The sequence below is a fragment of the Rhinolophus sinicus genome, chromosome 13 (assembly GCF_057876585.1).
Source record: "Rhinolophus sinicus isolate RSI-liver-muscle chromosome 13, RSI-T2T, whole genome shotgun sequence".
NCBI lineage: Eukaryota > Metazoa > Chordata > Mammalia > Chiroptera > Rhinolophidae > Rhinolophus > Rhinolophus sinicus.
The window spans coordinates 51,046,792-51,064,287 of record NC_142513.1 but is presented as its reverse complement, the minus strand read 5'-3'; the positions used below and the strand labels follow the sequence as shown (position 1 = coordinate 51,064,287).

At 40.0% G+C, this 17,496-nt stretch overlaps 1 protein-coding gene across 5 annotated transcripts; it reads right to left on the bottom strand.

Annotated features, from left to right (window-relative positions):
• Positions 1–2,136: 2,136 nt before the first annotated feature.
• LINS1 (lines homolog 1) lies at positions 2,137–17,337 on the bottom strand. Of its 5 annotated transcripts, none has more exons than XM_074318315.2 (8): positions 16,822–17,337; positions 11,848–12,290; positions 8,529–9,030; positions 8,312–8,401; positions 7,272–7,413; positions 6,250–6,840; positions 4,866–5,037; positions 2,137–3,024 (listed from the first exon to the last, which is right to left on the bottom strand). In XM_074318315.2, exons 3-8 carry the CDS (start codon positions 8,925–8,927, stop codon positions 2,139–2,141), a joined length of 2,280 nt encoding a protein of 759 aa, XP_074174416.2. In that variant the 5' UTR covers positions 8,928–9,030; positions 11,848–12,290; positions 16,822–17,337; the 3' UTR covers positions 2,137–2,138. The 5 variants fall into 5 exon arrangements, with proteins under 5 accessions (XP_074174416.2, XP_074174417.2, XP_019582196.3 ...); XM_074318316.2 differs by having other exon boundaries at positions 12,072–12,290; XM_019726637.3 differs by having other exon boundaries at positions 11,848–12,044.
• Positions 17,338–17,496: the final 159 nt, after the last annotated feature.

Genomic DNA, 17,496 nt, shown 5'->3' with positions numbered 1-17,496 from the left:
AACAGAAGCAGTGTCACCTTCACCGATATGGGGCTTCATGATTGTACGATGAACTGACTTACAGCTTGTGTATGTGGAGACTTAAATACGAATACTCAGCATCTGTGTGAGATTGTCTTTTCCTCATTTTAAACAATAGGCTGATGGTTCCTTATTAACCTTATAGAGAAACACGGGTCAAAAGCCCATCTGTACAAGCATGACTTTTAATGCATTCAACATTTCAGTACACTTAGGAGCATAATCAGGTCTGTTGTGGTGATTTTCTTAGAAAAGAAAAAAAAGTTAAAAAAAAAAGAAAAGAAAAGTTATTTCCACTAAAAAAATATATGTACCCAGTTAAAAACAAATAAAAGTAAAAAAAAAGATCTGGGAGAAGTCAAATCTTCTACTTCTGACATGTTTCCCAAGACAACCACTATTGGGACTTCCTTATATAAATATTTCATAAACACACAGGTGCATATGTAAATGTGTATTATTCCTGCCCCACCTTCTTTTCCTGGGAAGCCCAGGATATTCACTTTTGTTTGATATCAGCAAACATGGATACAACTCATTCTTTCCACAAATACAGAGCATTCCACTATGTTATGACTTATTTAACCAGATATTTCTAGTCTTTAGCTTCCATGATGTGGCAGGGACCATCCTTGGACATTCTTTGACATGCTTTTGACATGCAGAAACTGCCCCAATACATGCTGTTACCAAACGTTTTGACCTCTACATTTCTATTTGCTATTTGGTGGACATTAGCATCTCATTATTTTAATTAGCAATCCTGTTTCCTTCCTCTGATCTTTCTATTTCTACCAGAATGAGTACCGACCAGTTTTGATCATGTCTTCAATGTCTAGTAGGTTGTATTCTTTATATTTCTCTACAAAAGGATCATTTAAAAAATAATTTTAAGGACATTTCAGATTTTTAAATAGGAAAATTATCTAGTGATTAAAATTTGGGGGGAGATATGAAATAGAGTATGGGCAATATAATTAACAATGTTGTAAAGATTATGTAGGGTGTCAGACGGGTACGGGATTTGTCAGGGGGGTCACTTCATAGGCTGTGTAGATGCCTGACCACTACGCTGTACACGTGAAGCTGAAGTAGAGTAATACTGAATGTCAACTATAATCAAATCTATAACACGGGATGTAAAGTACAGCATAGGGAACAGTCAATGGAATTGTAACGGCTACATACAAGGTCAGAGTAGTAGATTGGGGGAGGAGGGTTATCACTTTGTGAGGGGTGTACATGTCTAACTAGTACGTTGCTTTGTACACCTGAAACTAATTTAAAAAATGTTTTAAATAGGCCCATCCATAGACCCTATACATACATACATAGAGCTAATCACCTCTTTTTAAAAAACTACTAAGACTGAAAAGTTTTTACATGTCACATTACATGTCAATACCTCAGGAGGTAATCACTGTACTGGGTTGGTGTCCCTACACACACACACGCACACACACACACACACACACACACACACACTCGTGTTCTTCCAGAACCCGTGAATGTGACTTTCTTTGGAAATAAGGGTCCTTGTGGATGTAATTAAGAGAAAGTCATACTGTATGAGTGGGCCCTAGTCCAATGACTGGTGTCCTTATAAGAGGGAAACTGGACACAGATACACACAGAGAAAACCAGCATCGTGTGACAATGGACAAAGAGACTGGAAACGTGCAGCTACAAGTCAAGGACCACCACGGATTGCCAGGAATTGCCAGAAGCTAAGAAGAGGCAGGGGAGGATTCTCCCCTGGAATCTTGAGATAAAGCAACTTCTGGCCTCCACAACTGTGAGAGAATAAATTTCTGTTGTTTCCAGCTGCCACATTTGTGGTAATTTGTTACAGTAGCCAAAGAAACTAACCCAATAACCATCCCAAATCTGTATACATTTGAACTATAATAAATTTCAAGTGGTGTTAAAATGTATCAAGTGACTAGTCATTTGATACATCTTTTTCACTAGGCTGCTTCCAATAGGCAAAAAGAAAGACTTAATTTGGAAAAACCCTTTTGAGATGTTGGGGTTTTTTGTTTGTTTTTTACTGTTATCTCATAAGACACAATTTATATTGGGCAAAAAACAGTTCCTGGAAATAAAACACCACTGTTTTACAAAGGGTTCATACTTTTATTATATATTGCCTCAATCTGTTTTAACAACTTCAAAAGTGCTGTTGGATTATATGGGAAAAGATTTTTCTTCTGCAAACGGGAAACGGCGCCTTGTAGCTCGTCAAAGCATTTTACTGTTCTGTAAGACATTCCCACTTCAGAGACAATGCTCTCCGGGGCTATAGCACAGTCCACAGACACGGGAGTAGTAGATTCTTTTGGAACCGGAGGCCTTGACTGAAGCTCCAGGTTATGTTCTTTTTTATCCCCACTTGTTCCAACTGTGTCCTGAAGCTTCTGCATTGCTTCTTGGTATGAAGATGTCTGTTCACCATTTGCTAAACACAGGCCTGTGGCCTCTACGTCAGAATCATCAGAGCTGTCGTAATCCACCAGACTTTGAGAAGCTTGTGGGGGAGACAGATGATTAGCCTGGAGTGTGACTTGGGTCCCCTTGGACATCACGACCTGGGTTGGTGGTTCGGACGAAGCATCAGAAGCCCCGGAGGCCCATGTATGAGCTGTCCTGTGACTGCCAAGTGCAACCAAAGGACGAAGTCCCACCTGGTGGCTGCGTCTGTCTTGGACAAGTGAGGAGATCCAACCACAGACAGTTATGCTATCATTAGATTCAGTTACATCAAAGTATTTGCAAATGGTGAAAAACTCATCCCAGTCTTTTTGCAGTAATTTTAAATACCTAACAAAATATTCAAGAAAACAAGTTTCTGATGAAATCAAAAAGTCAAGAAGAACTGTAGAATCAAATCCTACACTTTTTAAAAAGAATAAGAAAATACAGTGTGGATTGTAGCCATTTTCATGTGTGTGATGGTTCCATAATTCTTTTTCTTGGGTCAAGCTTTCAGTAGCTTCACATTTTCTGAAAATATATAGATAACGGAGACCCCAGATTAATGACTTTTTCCAAAAATAAGTTTTGGAAGATATAATTCCTATACAATAAATTCACCTACCAGATTACTTTTTTAATCTATGCGTTATTTTAAAAGGAAAAACTTCAAACCAATCTCTTTCTCCACATACTCTATGTAAATCTGACTTAATAAAAATCTGACTTTGGTAGTTCTAGTTTTTGTCTGCCCAACACAAGTGCTCTGTCTTCCATCTCTTGACATCAGAGTTCCTCATTCCTACAGGTAACTACTAGTTCTGCGCACGTAGCAAGGTGGGGATGGTCCCTAATCTCCTTCCTTTCCTTCCATAGTCCCCTGATCAGGAGTGGACATGTGACCCAGACTGACCAATCAGAGTACCCCACGTTCCTGGCTTCCTGGCCACGGTGACCGGTTCTGACAAACATCTGTGACCCAAGGAGCTAATCAGATCTCCCCTGGCACTTCTGCTGGCGTTATTAAAGATTCTAACTGTAAGCCAGCTGGTAAGTCTGGCACTGCTGCCTGAGAATGAATTCAGAACTGGGAGATGGAGGAAAAGAGAAATCATCAATGATTTGAATCCCTACATATACCGTTAGGCCTGATGCCAATTTGACCCCTTAGGATTCCCAATTAAGGGCCCATAAATTCTTCTGTTTGCTTAGACTAGTTTGTGTTGGTTTCTATCACTTACAGCCAAACAACCTTAAGTAAGACAATTACTTTAAAAAATTACGTATGGCACGAGCACATGCCTCTCTGGACACTGAAGTTAAGAATGTTAGAAATTCACATACAAAGTGAGTTTAATTCAGAGGTTTCCTCTTTCCTGAGGAGTAAGAAGTCAGCTTCGAGCACAACTAAGAGTATTCTAATAGGTATGTACATTCAGACTGAACTTGTACTTGACCGTTTCTGAGCCTAATTCAAATCACATGCAGGAATTTTGTGTTCTTGATTAGGAACCTTTTGAAAACTGGCCCCAAACACTTACAGTCTGAACACAGCCACTGCCAGCAGTGTCATAATACAAGTAAGAACTGGCAGCAGGACACTGCACCGGCAGTCATTGGTAAGAAACCCCTTTCTCTGCAGCCAAGAAAGGAATGGAAGTAAAGCAAACACTTTACGGTTTTAATAAAGCAGAAGCAGAAACAGGGTACAAGGTCATCAGATATTAACTTCATTACCAATGACAGCGATTTGCCATGAGAAGATATTACCCCAAGTACAGCTGGTTTAATAAAGCAGAAATAGGATCAGTGTAGAATGTCACCAATAACATCGCTTCATAATCAATTTCAGATATTTGCCTCAAGATGATATCAGCCCCAGTTCAACTGTATATTACGACGAAAATTGAGAACAGCTCCCATGATGATCACAAGTTTGTACTGACCTTTACAAAGGTCAGAATCACCTGACAGAAGTCGAATACAGAAAAGTCAGTCTTAGAGGTGAAAAGAATTCTTAAACACTGATTAGATTAAGATTTAGACAAGAGTATTAACTTACTCCTGATCACGCAGGTAGAACCGAGATGGAGACTAAACCAGAACCTGTGTTTTCTAAGCCCAGTCGAGTTCTGCTACCCTAGGTCTGCCTCGCCCGCCACGTCTTCTCAGGAGAATTCAGACGCGATCTCATTTTCATATAGAGCAGAGTTAAAGAAAGGAACCGGAACTTATAAGGAAACCATAAGATGGTTAGGGATTTTGTTTTTTCTTCTGATAATGGAAAGTAAGTAATAGGTCCAGCATAGTATTAAAAATGTTTTCTACTTTCCTGGTATGTCGTTAGTACAATTACTTTAAAATATACGAACCTGGTCAATGTCAGATAGATGCCCATGGATGCTTTGGCCGCCTCTAGCATGTCATCGTCTTGTTCTATGAACACCCTAGACAACCACTCACACGGATTGTGTGACTGCAGAGAAGGCTGAAGGTGAGGCTTCAAGAAGGTCAGTAACTCAGACATGAACCTCTGTAAATCAACTTCAAAAAAATGCAAATTTCAAAGAGTAGGCAAGAGTTGACGAATGCATTCATATCTTGCCTGTATGTACGATGACAGTATCTAAAGAACTTTAAAATGCATTATCGTGATTCACACTTTCCAAATGTCTGCAAGTGACGGATTATCTCCGCTTGGCAAATGAGGGAACTGAGCTTCAGCGAAAAAAAAAGGGACGCACAATAGCAGACAGTTGAAATGTGCAATCATCTCTTTGCTACAACTGCCAAATAACTAATTATCTCTGAGAGACAAAAGTTACAGGAGTTCTGGCTAAAAGCATGTAAGGGAAGGAGCAGTAAACAACAGAAATCCCTTCACTGCATGCCACAGCTGGCTGTTCCTAGACGCAACAATGCAACCAAACATGAGTAGTTTTGCTTTCAAAGTAACAGGAAAAAATATGTTGTTTGTTTGTTTAAAGCATTGAAAGAAAGTACTACGATTAGGCACAAAATTCAAAAAGGCTCTGGGAGGTTTTCACTGCCATTTAGAACTCTAATTGTGAATTATATAACACACGCCACCTAGCGTTGTAAATGATAACTGCACAGAATTATACCTAATAGGTAGTTATTAAACAGCTAAATGATATTCTAAACAATTATTCTTACAATGAAAACCTTTCACCAAAACAACATGCTGCTTGTTTAGACATGTTTTCTCTTCATTTTTCTCAAAGTAAATGTCTTCCTCATCACCTAAAATGAGTCTCATACTTGAAATGACTGTCTTTGGGCTTTGAGTTAACATCCTGGAAATTATATGCAATAATTTTTTCATCAATATAATTTCCCACACATTAGTTTCAATTCATTTCCTAATTATTAAGAATCTACATTAGTCGATATACTAATTTCATGAAGGAAAATATGAATGAAATACTACAAATCTCTGAACATGAATTGACTTACGTCACTTACTTTGAGGTGACTCAACAGCACCTATTTTTTTAAACTTAGTCATTAATTATGCTTATGCAAATTCAGTTTAGCCTACAAAAAGTTGACGTTTCTTACGGTAAATCTAATTTTCTTTTTTTTTTTTTGAAGAAAATCTGATGAAGTATAATTAGGATTACACATAGCCTAAATGAGCAGCCTGACAATCCTGAGATTGGATAATTATGAACAATTTAACCTCAGTCCGTCCCTACCCGTTACTTCGCATACAAAAGGAGTTAGGAGAATTACCTTGCATTTCAGTTACCGAAGCATCATTTTGAAACTTGATTTCTAAGGATTTAAGGATAAGCAAGCTTGCTGCTCTAAGGATCACGTGATCGGGACCCGCAACCTGCTCACGTCCAGGTTGAAGTTCACCACCTCCAAAGCAGGAAGGTTTTCCATGGACGGGCAATGTCCTCAATAAGCCCAGGGCCACAGCTCCCAAAACCGCATCAGCTAAAGCCAACATGTCCGCCTCCAAATGGCGATCTGGCGGCCTGACGGAAGGAACGGATCCCTGACAAAGGTCCTCACCCAGTTTCCAGAGGAGGCATTTTTTGACGAATATGATGAACTTCCTTTTGACGAAAGCCTGAATAGGCCAGGTAATAACGTCTAGCACACAAGAAGGTTTCAAGAAAAAAATCCGCTGGCAGGTACAATGCAGCTCCAGGTGGATTCTGGAAGCTGTAAGAAGTTCAAGCAGTTCCAGGAAACAGATTAAGCTGTTTACTGTTTTAGAAGTGTCTTGGTGGCTTTCAAAATGCTGAGAAAATAAGGAATTGTAAAAGCCTTTGAAAATACTGTCAAAGGGAGCCAGGAACTGCTTCAGAATTTCTGCAATTATAAAAATGGTAATTATAAACAACAGGAAAAATAAAGCTTTCTTAAACACACTTTTACAATTCGATTTTTATAAAATTATCTCTTCACAAGATGAAAAAATGGATTTGCATTGTTTACCGCCAATGTGAACAAACGAAGACACACAGATTAACCAGTAGTAAACATGACTAATACCCATTTGATAAGTAACAACATATCAGACTATGCTAGGAATATATAATAATGAAAAGCTTTAATTTTCATGTTTACTAACAATGAAAAGCTTTTAATTTTTTTCGTTTTAAAAGGGATCTTCAATCAAAAAATATGGGACGAGAGTCTCTAGCTTTTCATACTTCAAGATGGATCAGATGTTGTAAAATAAATTTTACTCCTTGTTATAAATATAATGATGATTGTTGATGGGGGAACATAGTTCGTACCTGTTTTTTGTGAATATGTATCTTTAAAGATTTCTTTCATTACAACAGTAAGAGTCCAGAGGCAGTATACTACTTTATTACTTTCAGGGTATTCAGAAAGAGTTTTCTGGCAAAAAGCAATCCAGGAATTACTTAACGGTATCTACAAGTGAGAAAAAAATTAAAAAGTAGTATGTTACAATACAATAAAAAGTTTCTCTACAATTACAAATCACCTACCATATATACTACAACTCTATACATTGTTTTTTAAAAAAGTATGATAATGTTTGTTAAAATGAGGACACAAATATCCTAATAATCTTTAAGTCAAGAAATTCACTATGTCATAGAAATAAAGGATTAAAAGGGAACATGAAAATAGCAGCAGTGGCTATTTATCTCTAGGTGGTGGAATAACGTGTAATTTTTATTTTGTTTTTTATACTTTTCTCATTTTCCAAATTTTCTACTACAAAACCATATTTTTGTATTCAGAAAAAAAATGTCATTTTCAGAAAGGACAAGCAATTATAGTTAAAAGTCAGCAGATGCTTAGGTTTATTTATTAAGTAATTCAGAGACAAGAGAAAAATGTGCTCAATTTAGTCTTTTTCATTTTTTTTCATTATGCTGAGGACCATTCTTAGAATTTATGTATATTAAATCTGTGAAAATGATCTTGGTCTCAAGCAGGGGTTCCTAGACTCTTTTTGAGATGGAGGAAGAAGGCCTACCTGCTCCTTTGAGAATCTGAAGAAAGTTATGTACTCTCTGAATTGAAACCCACCCTTTGGGTTAAGAGTCTGATTTGAGTTACAAGATCTTTAAGGAGTCTTACTCTAATCCTTGACACAAGTCATTATCATATTATCACACTGTTACACTTTTTTGGATTTACAAGTTACGTGAGCAAACATTTTAGTGATAATCAAATATTTGTATCAATAAAATATCAACATTTTGATACAAATATTTGAAACAACTAAAACTCAATGCCAAAGAGCAATTTTAAAGACACTCTAAAAGAAATAATAACATAGGTTGGTCATTTATCTTACCTTTTCTTTTAATTGGAAATACAGGAGTAGTGCGAGGCAATTTGCAGCCATGTGAGCCAACAGTTTATCCTGGTTTTGGAACATACAGGTCTATCGGAAAACAAACAAATGTACCCACTTATTGCTGCATGTGATTAAAACTTTTATTTTAAATATCTAGATCTTAATATATATATATATATACTATATATAACCCACAAAAAAACAAATGACTTACTAATTTAGAATCGATGTCTGCTGACTCTAAAAGAATTTTAATGATCTCTTTGTATTTTTCCTTTGCAAGGAACTCAGTCTCGACAGCCAATATTCTGGTTACCAGCACTTTGATCACCGTTAACTGGAGGAGCTTTATTTCGTGGGCACTGCTCATCGGAGAGGGACTCTTCAGACACACAGGAGCTACAGAACTGGTAGCCAAATTGACAGACGATGGCTGACCCTCACCCTGGAGACCAAGGGTGTGTGAGCATTCTGAGAAGGTGGCCGTCCTGCCATCTTGCTCGGAAAATGCTGGATTCAGATAAAAGATGTAATCCTGGCTGTCATTTTCAAGTGTGGCTCCAAGAAGTACCTTCTTGTATAACTCTTCTAAAACTTCAAAGAAATCTTTCATTTTGATTGCCAAAATCTATCTTCTAAGAAGGTTGACAACTCCAAATGGAAAATGTTAAATCCTAGAAATGCGACAAATATCTAAGATGTTTCTTCAGTAAAACCTACAATAGGAAAAATAATTGAAAGATTATAAGTGTTGTATATACATTATATTACAAGGGAAAGACATCTGTTTCCATTTAGTCATTTAGTCTCTCATGTTACAGGTAATACTGATTGCTTAATGTCTACAATGGAATATTGGTAACAAGGACATTATTTCAAGACCATAGAAACGAAATGTATGTTTTCCAAACAGATTTAACACGTTGCGTACGGATCACGAGAATCTTCACGAGGGATTTAAACCCCGCCGTACGCAACGTGTTAAGACCATAGAATTATTTTTAATTTCATCACATCTTCAGCTCCCCTCTAACATTCTTCAATGGGCTATCAGGGTTTCTCACCTTAGCGCTATTGACATTGGGACTGGAGGGAGTTTAGCAGCATTCCTAGCCCCTACCCACTAGATGCCAGCAGCACTCCTTTTAGAGGGCAGAATCGTCCAGGTTGAGAACCACTGAGCTATTTCAAATTCATTAACCTTCACCTTCAACTTAGAGATGAAAACCTAAAGTTAGATTGCTATGTGGTCAAACGGTAATATGGTTAATGCTGATTCATTTCCAACTTGAAATTATATGATAATAGAAAGACTTTGGTCATCATCACTTAAAAAACATTACAAAATTTTTTTTAAATGTCATCCTAAGAAAAAGACAAGCTATTAAGCCCAAGCAATCCAAACATGAGTAAACTATACTTGTAGCCAGATACAAATGTAGACATCTGGTTGCTCCAGAATCCTCTGATGTGATGGAGACCAGGAAGAGTGGGAAGAAGGGAAAGCACAATTAGAGTCAGAGAACACAGCAATCAATTGATGGATGGCTGTTAGAGGACATCCGTAGTTACCATAGAGCAAGCGTGGCTAGGAAGAAGTTAAGACTTTGGCATAACCAAAAGATGACTAAATAGCCTGCATATCCTTTCAACGGAATGGTGGAGCCTCTAGGAATTACCTGATGCCTTGGGGCTGGGTCTTTTCCTTGCCTGTCAGCTACTTTACACCCCTGTACATTGTAACCAGGAGCAAAGCAATAATTCTCATCTATAGTCCTGGTGGAGGGACAGCCCTCTGGCAGTGAGTGGGAAAACCAGCTTTGCTTCCATTTACAAACTCATTTCAGCATTCCTTTACTCCCCATAAATCCGTAGTTCTTTTACTTTTCCTTTAAAATCACTGTGGCATCCACCTGGTTCATTAATTAACGAGTCAAATAAAATCGTGGCTACGCATTCATTTTACATGGGTCATGATTTTGTCCTCTTAAAACTTATCCTTTAACAAAATCCATAGACTTTCCCAACTTATTTATAAATGCCCTGCCCACCTTTAACCTCCTTCCTCACTGGAAGAGACTTGCGGGCTGTCACTTATTTGGGGTCTCACCTCTACAGTAAGGTCCACTAACCTGCCCTTGGTCTTCAAATCCCCCTCTATGCTGGTATCCTCCCCTTCCCCTTGCTTGGCTTCTAATGAATTTCAATTCCGGATCACCCCACAAGACAAAGCTACCCTGTTTTAGTCCTCTGGTGCACAAGTAAATATTAAGAAACCTATAGACTTCATCAAAGTGATGAATAAAACTGGTAGGTTTTTGTGGTAAATTTTCTCAGAATCCCATTTTCAAGCTGTGGAGAGCATCCCACGTGATTTTGGAGCCTAACTAAGTATCGGGAACCTTGCTCCGTCTGACAACCTGAAACGTGACCTGAGCCCCGTGCTCCCCGAAAGCAGAGATAAGAGGCCTGGCTCCCTCTGTGTCCCCAGAAGGGGCTAACCCTCCCTCAGTGACTCCTTTGTTTCATAAAACCCCATGTTTTTCCCTCCTTCTTAGACAGGTTTCCCATTGATGGACATTTTCCTGTTGCAATAGCCTGGATAAAATCATCTCCTGAATCGTCGGGTGTATTTTGTCCGCCACACATCAGATTTCGTATCGCACATGGACGTCTAATTCCATTGTACCTATTTTACTGTACATTTTAGTTATAACAATAACATTTCTTCCCAATAAAACTACTGACGTTTTTGTATGTCAAATACTCTGCGACAAGAAAATATTTTAGATTTTAATGAATATCATATTCTGAACTCTATTATTATAATTTTCAGTCCCAAATGGAATTATTTTTATTTCAACACTATAGCAAAAAAATGCTTCTAGTAATATTTCTATAAATCTTAAGTCCTTAAATTTTACCGCAAATGAGAATAAAATTGCTGCTATTCAACCATTTTCCACTTACAAACGGGGCCAATTTAAATGATTGAACCATTTCAGCACACAAAACTAAAGTGAATGCCAATAAATAAACAGATAAACAAACAAGAATTTGGGGGTGGAGGGTGGGAAACGAGCTGTTTTCTGTCATGGTCAGACTCAGGTTCTTTGATAAGAGGGGTTGTGAGAAATCAGAATGAAAAGTTATAAACTTTAAATTAAGGTATACAGGTTCAAAATGACCCTTTGTATACAGAAGAAAAAAACAAAAGCATCCACCTGGGATCAGGAATGTCAGGCAGGTAAGAAATGAATGAAGACAACAGGTGCTGGGCTGCTTCTATTGTGACTAAGCATAGCCGTCCTAACTACAATATCTTTTAAAATATTAACGCTGACTAACGAAACCTGCACTGAAACAAACATCTATGGGTAGGCCGCTGAGAATTGAGAACTGCAGTCGTTTCACTTTTTGTGTTTTTCTTTAAAACACACACACACACACACACACACATATAATATATATGGCATTAAAGGAAAAGATATTCTGAAAAAAACAAAAAAGAACTAGGAAATGGAATCACTCACACGTGTTTCTGAAACGGCTGCCACAAAGGTGGGGCAGCTCAGGCTGCATTGCCATTCAGGTCTGGAGGATGGTGGGCCCCACAGACACCACGTTTCTAAGAGACACTAACAAAGCCAAGTGTCTGGGGAAGGGTATCCAGGATGCTGAGATGCTCTGAAGCCAGCTGGAGTGGACAAGCGAGAGAGATCTGTCCAGCCTGGGAAGGAAACGAACACAGTAGTACCTCGGTTTTCGAACGTCTCCGTGGACGAACATTTCTGTTTCCGAACGCCGTAAACCCGGAAATAAATGCTTTGGTTTTCGAACACGCCTCAGAAGTCGAACATGTCACTGGGCTTCCGCTGAGTGCAAGATCCTGAGGACTAGCTGTCAGCTGTTTTCAAACGTTTCAGAACTCGAACAGTCTTCCGGAACGGATTACGTTCAAAACCCGAGGTACCCACTGTATTAGAAGGGGCCTAATTAGGACAAGTGAAAGAGCAGTGCTCCTGCGAGTTTGTTCAGCAAACACCTCTTAGCAAAGGACAGTGAACTCCCACACCAGGTGGCCCAAGGGGTACCCATGAAAAGCAGAAAATCTGTCTGAAGTCTGTCTTTTATTAAGTACTATAAGCTATTTGAATTTTGCATTCTATTCCTAATAGAACCATGTGTGTCTTGATATAAAAACAATACATTTCCCAACCATCTTCACATAAAATTGACTCTTTAGGAATAATAATCGCTAAAACTTTATTGAGTGCTTATTATGTTCCAGACAGTACGCTGAGTAATAGCTTCACTGCAACTGTGGGTGGTGGATACTCACTTATCATACCCATTTTACAGACAAGGAAACTAAGGCACAAAGAGATTAGCTTATAGAGCTCGGTAAGTGGCAGAGTTAGGATTTGAACCCAAAAAGTCTAATTTCAGTGCTTGTGGCTACTTAGTCTTTGCTGCTCTGTTCACTTAGGTTGTTTCCATATTTTGGCTCCTGAAAACAATGCTGCAGTACCAGATTCTCTAAAAGAAATGTAGTAAGCACCTGCTTACGGAAAGGAGGGCAGGGCGCAATCTCAAAGATGGGAAATTGCACAAGAGGTCACGTTCATTTCAACAACTCGATTAGGGATCCTAGTTGGCCTTTCATTGGCCCGGATGAAAGAATCAAAGCTAGGCTTGGGGATACGTTCACAAGCAGCCTGGATTGGTTTAGACGAGTAATGAAGTAATTTTGTTTGCAGAAGGCTGGCATAACGGAAGGATGGCAGCATTTAACACAAACCTGATCAACAGAACAACTCACGTGTAGCTTTCCCAGACAGCGCTATTAAACTGACCTCCAAAGACAAACTTGTTTACCTACTAGTACAGACTCATGCTGGGCATTAGAATCAGCATTTTAGTACCAGAAAAAGATCTCAGAGATGATCTAGACCGTGGTTCTCAAACTCCTGCTTCAGAATCCTTTGGAAGGCTTGTGAGAACACGATACGGGGCCCAGACCCGGAAATTGTAATTCGCTGGGTCTGGGGAGGGCCCAAGAATGGGACTGGGAACTACACTTTGACAACCACTGACCAATCTCAATTTTACTGATAAGGAATCTGAGCTCATTAGGTTTCTCATGAACGCTAAGAATTTGTTTAAAAAATGAAACATCTCTAGTGTATCAATATAGAAAACAAAACGTTTCTACTCTTAGTTGTTACAATATGGTTCTACATTTTAAGTGATGCTTCAGAAGAAAATGTTTCTGCACTCATTCCCTTTCACCAATAGATGCCCTTTCCACTCTTCCTCCTGCCCACCCCCCACCAAAAAAACAACCCCACCAAATGTCTATAAATGTGACATTTTACTTAATTCTTGAATTCTGAATACCCCATCTCAGCAAAGTAGCACACACTAAAAGATTTGAGAAAGCACAGGGCTTTTATGGTGAAAACATTTATACAACTTAAGAGGACGCCAATATTCCTTTATTCATTCTGAAAAGTTCCTTTCTGACTCTGGACCTTACACAATACTGTTCCCTCTGCCTAGAAAGCTCTTCCACCTACCTTTCCTTTTGTTTTAAGCTTAAATATGGTTTTCTGGGCCAACACACTGGACAACCTTGAAGAAGTAAGTTCCTAGGAACATTCCCAAGACTGAATCATGAAAAAATAGAATACCTGAATGAACAGATTACTACTACGATTGAATCCGTAATCAAAAACCTCCCAACACTCAAAAGTCCAGGACCAGATAGTTTCAGGGTGAATTCTACCAAACATTTAAAGAAAAAAAAAAAAAATACTAATCCTTCTCAAACTCTTCCAAAAAAGAAACAGAGGAGGAAGGAACGCTTCCAAACTCATTTTACAAGGTCAGCATTACCCGGATACCAAAAGCAGACAAAGATACCACAAGAAAAGAAAATTACAGGCCAATATAGCTGATGAACATACACAAAATAATTCTCAGTGAAATATTAGCAAACCTAATTCAGGTTTGTAACCCAATGTATTAAAAGGATCATACACCGTGATCAGGTGGGACTTATTCCAGGGATGCAAAGATGGTGCATCCCCAAATCTGTGCATGTGATACACCTCATTAACAAAATGAAGGATACAAATCATATGCTCATCTCTACAGACGCAGAAAAAAAAGCATTTGACCAAATTCAACATGTTTATCATAAAAACTCTCAACAAAGTGGTTAAAGAGGGAACATACCTGAACATAACAAAGGTCATACACGACAAGCCCACTGCTGACATCACACTCAATTGTGAAAAACTGAAAGCTTTTCCTTTAAGATCAAGAACAAGAAAAATGTCCCCACTCTCACCACTTCTACTCAACGTAGTATTGGAAATCCTAGCCGGAACAATTAGGCAAGAAAAAGAAATAAAAGGCAGCCAAATTAGAAAGAAAGAAGTAAAACTGTTACTATATGCAGATGACATATTATATACAGAAAACCCTAAGGACCACCAAAAAACTGTTAGAATAAACAAATTCAGTCAAGTCGCAGGATACAAAAATCAATATACAAAAATGTGTTGTGTTTCTATACACAAATAATGAATATCAGAAAGAGAAATTAAGAAAACAATCTTATTTACTCATTTACAATTGCATCAAAAAGGATAAAATACCTATGAATAAATTTAACGAAGCAGGTGAAAGACCTGTATAGCATAAGATTTTAATGAAACAAGTTGAAAAAGACACTAATAAATGGAAAGACAGTCCATGTTCATGGATCGGAGGAGTTAATATTATTAAAATGTCCATATTACCCAAAGCAATCTACAGAGTCAATGCAATGCCTACCAAAATTCCAATGGCATGTTTCACAGAAATAGAGCAAATGATCCTAAAATTTCCATGGGACCACAAAACACCCTGAATAGCCAAAGCAACCTTGAGAAAGAATAAAGCTGGAGGCACCACGCTTCCTGATTCCACACTACATTACAATGTTACAGGAATCTCCACGCTAACAACCTCAGAATCCAGTTAGGGTCTGCCTTCTGGCCTCTATACTCAAGTATCTAAATGCCACTGGAGAGCTCCACTCGGTGGTCCCACAAGCACCTTCAGCACAAACTCAGTACATGGCATCTGTATCTCCTAGTCACCCAAGCTAGAAACCCAGACGGCCTCCTGGGCTCTTCCTCATGCCACCTCTCTCCCCCTGCACGGCCACTATTTAGTGCAGCTCTACCCCGGACACTGCAGCAGATTCCTTGCTAAGTGGTTATTTCTTGGCCTACTCAACACCCACTTTCTTCTGAAAAAAACAAACAAACAAAAAAAAAAACCTCTCCACTTTCCTTGGATAAAGTCCAAACCTCTGAACACAGCTTAGCGGACCCTTCAAGATCTGACTCTTGGGGTCTTCTCACCTCAGTGCCCCCAAAACTAAGCTCCAGGTTTTCTCGGAGTTCTTCCCCAAGGCTTTGCTTAGAGTCCATTCTTTCTGACTAAATCATACCCAATTTTCTCCCTCCCACTCTCAACCTTCGACTTGGAAATCTCCAGTCCCCACGAAGCCTTCCATAGATCCAAGTAGGGTTTGAGGGCCCTGCCAATTGCACTCTCAGCCTATCCCACAGTATTTATCTCACTGCACCGTCCAAAGGTATTTTCTAGTTTGGTTCACACTTGACTATGAGCTTCCTCGGGCAGGACTGAGCCCAGCTTGCTTACGTAAGCCAATAGGTAGCTCACATGGGAGGCACCAAAATGAGTATTCTTGAATAAATAAGAGTAAAAAAATATATATCAAGGGGTAAATTGAAAGTGTTTGTAGTGGCCCCCATCTTCCATAAAACAATATATTGTATTACACAAAAGCAGCTGATACATTGAAATCACTCCTTTTATATAATTAGGTAGGCCTTTCTCTGAAAACGTAAATGTCTGGTGTGTCGGATGACTTATTCTTGCCTGACAATAACCTTCCATAGCTGCAGTCACCCAGCTCCCAGCCAGTCTTCTCCTTTGAGCAGTCAGTGGTGTTTTCAAAACATAAAGAAGATACTATAACTTCCCTGCCACGGCCTACAAGGTCCTGCATCGAAGCTCTTCATCCTATCCCACCCCCACCCCCCAGTGCATCACCATCCACTGTCCCTCTCCCTCCCTCCGCTTGAATACCCTGGCCTGGCCTTCTTTCTTGCAGTTCCTATAAACGGCAAAGGGTATTCCAGCGTCAGAGGTTTTGTACTTTTGATTCCCTCTGCCTGCAAAATGTTTCCCCCCCAGATCTTGACACGGCCGGCTCCTCCTCATTCAGATGTCTACTCAACTGTCACTTCCTCAGAGACCTTTGCTGACTATCCACAGTAGCCCTCACGTCGTGGTCAACCTCGATCCCATTATTTCTGCTTGATATTTTTTAGACAGCCTACCTCTGCCTGTTAATTGTGCGTTTTTCTGTCTCCCCGGTGAAAGGGAAAGGTAGGTCCACATGGCCAAGTCATCGCACTTACCTGGTTCCCTAGCACAGTGCCCGGCCAGGAAACACTTGCTAAAATGAAGCAATGCACTCAGTAAACGGGTCCATCTCGCGTGTGTTTCACGCTCTTTCCTCTTCACTCCCAGGAATCCGTGCGAATCGCTATCCTTGTAGAAAAGTCCTTGAAACGTCCCCGCCATCCCCCCAAAACAGTCCTCTCTTCCACGGGAGGCGGTGGCATGCCCAGCCTGCTGGCTAACGGGCCTAAGGAATCCAAAGACAAGCCAAGCATCCCGCGACCGAAAAGCGCTGAGGGGCGGCGGGACGAGGCGCCTCCTCTCTTCGCTTCCTGGCGACTGGCGCCTCCTCCACCTGGAACCCTCGGGCCGTTCTCTCAGTCGGCTCCACACACGCCTCCCCCGCCGCCGAGCTCAGGGGCCGCTCCTAGTTACCTGCCAGGGCTCCAGGGAGCTCCAGCCACTCTGCCTTCGCATCGCCATTCGAACGCACCCCGACCCCCTCCGGCCACCGTAGTTCACGCTGGCCCCGCCTCCCGCATGCGCAGAGGCCCCATTGAGCGTGCTGTGTCTCTTAGCAACCGCTTTGAGTCCCTCCGCCTGGGGCGGAGCATCGGAAGACACGGGGGGGAAGCCAACGGGGAAGTGAGGGAGGCCAATCGGAGATGAGTCCCAGCCTCGATCGGCACGCC

What these genes read in the sequence shown, in the direction of transcription:
- LINS1 (XM_074318315.2), bottom strand. Translation starts at nt 8,927, where the DNA reads ATGAAAGATTTCTTTGAAGTTTTAGAAGAGTTATACAAGAAGGTACTT. An exon ending in ATTTCCAATTAAAAGAAAAG is followed by an intron (nt 7,414 to 8,311) that starts GTAAGATAAATG and finishes TCTCACTTGTAG; the next exon opens with ATACCGTTAAGTAATTCCTG. An exon ending in TACATATTCACAAAAAACAG is followed by an intron (nt 6,841 to 7,271) that starts GTACGAACTATG and finishes TTATAATTGCAG; the next exon opens with AAATTCTGAAGCAGTTCCTG.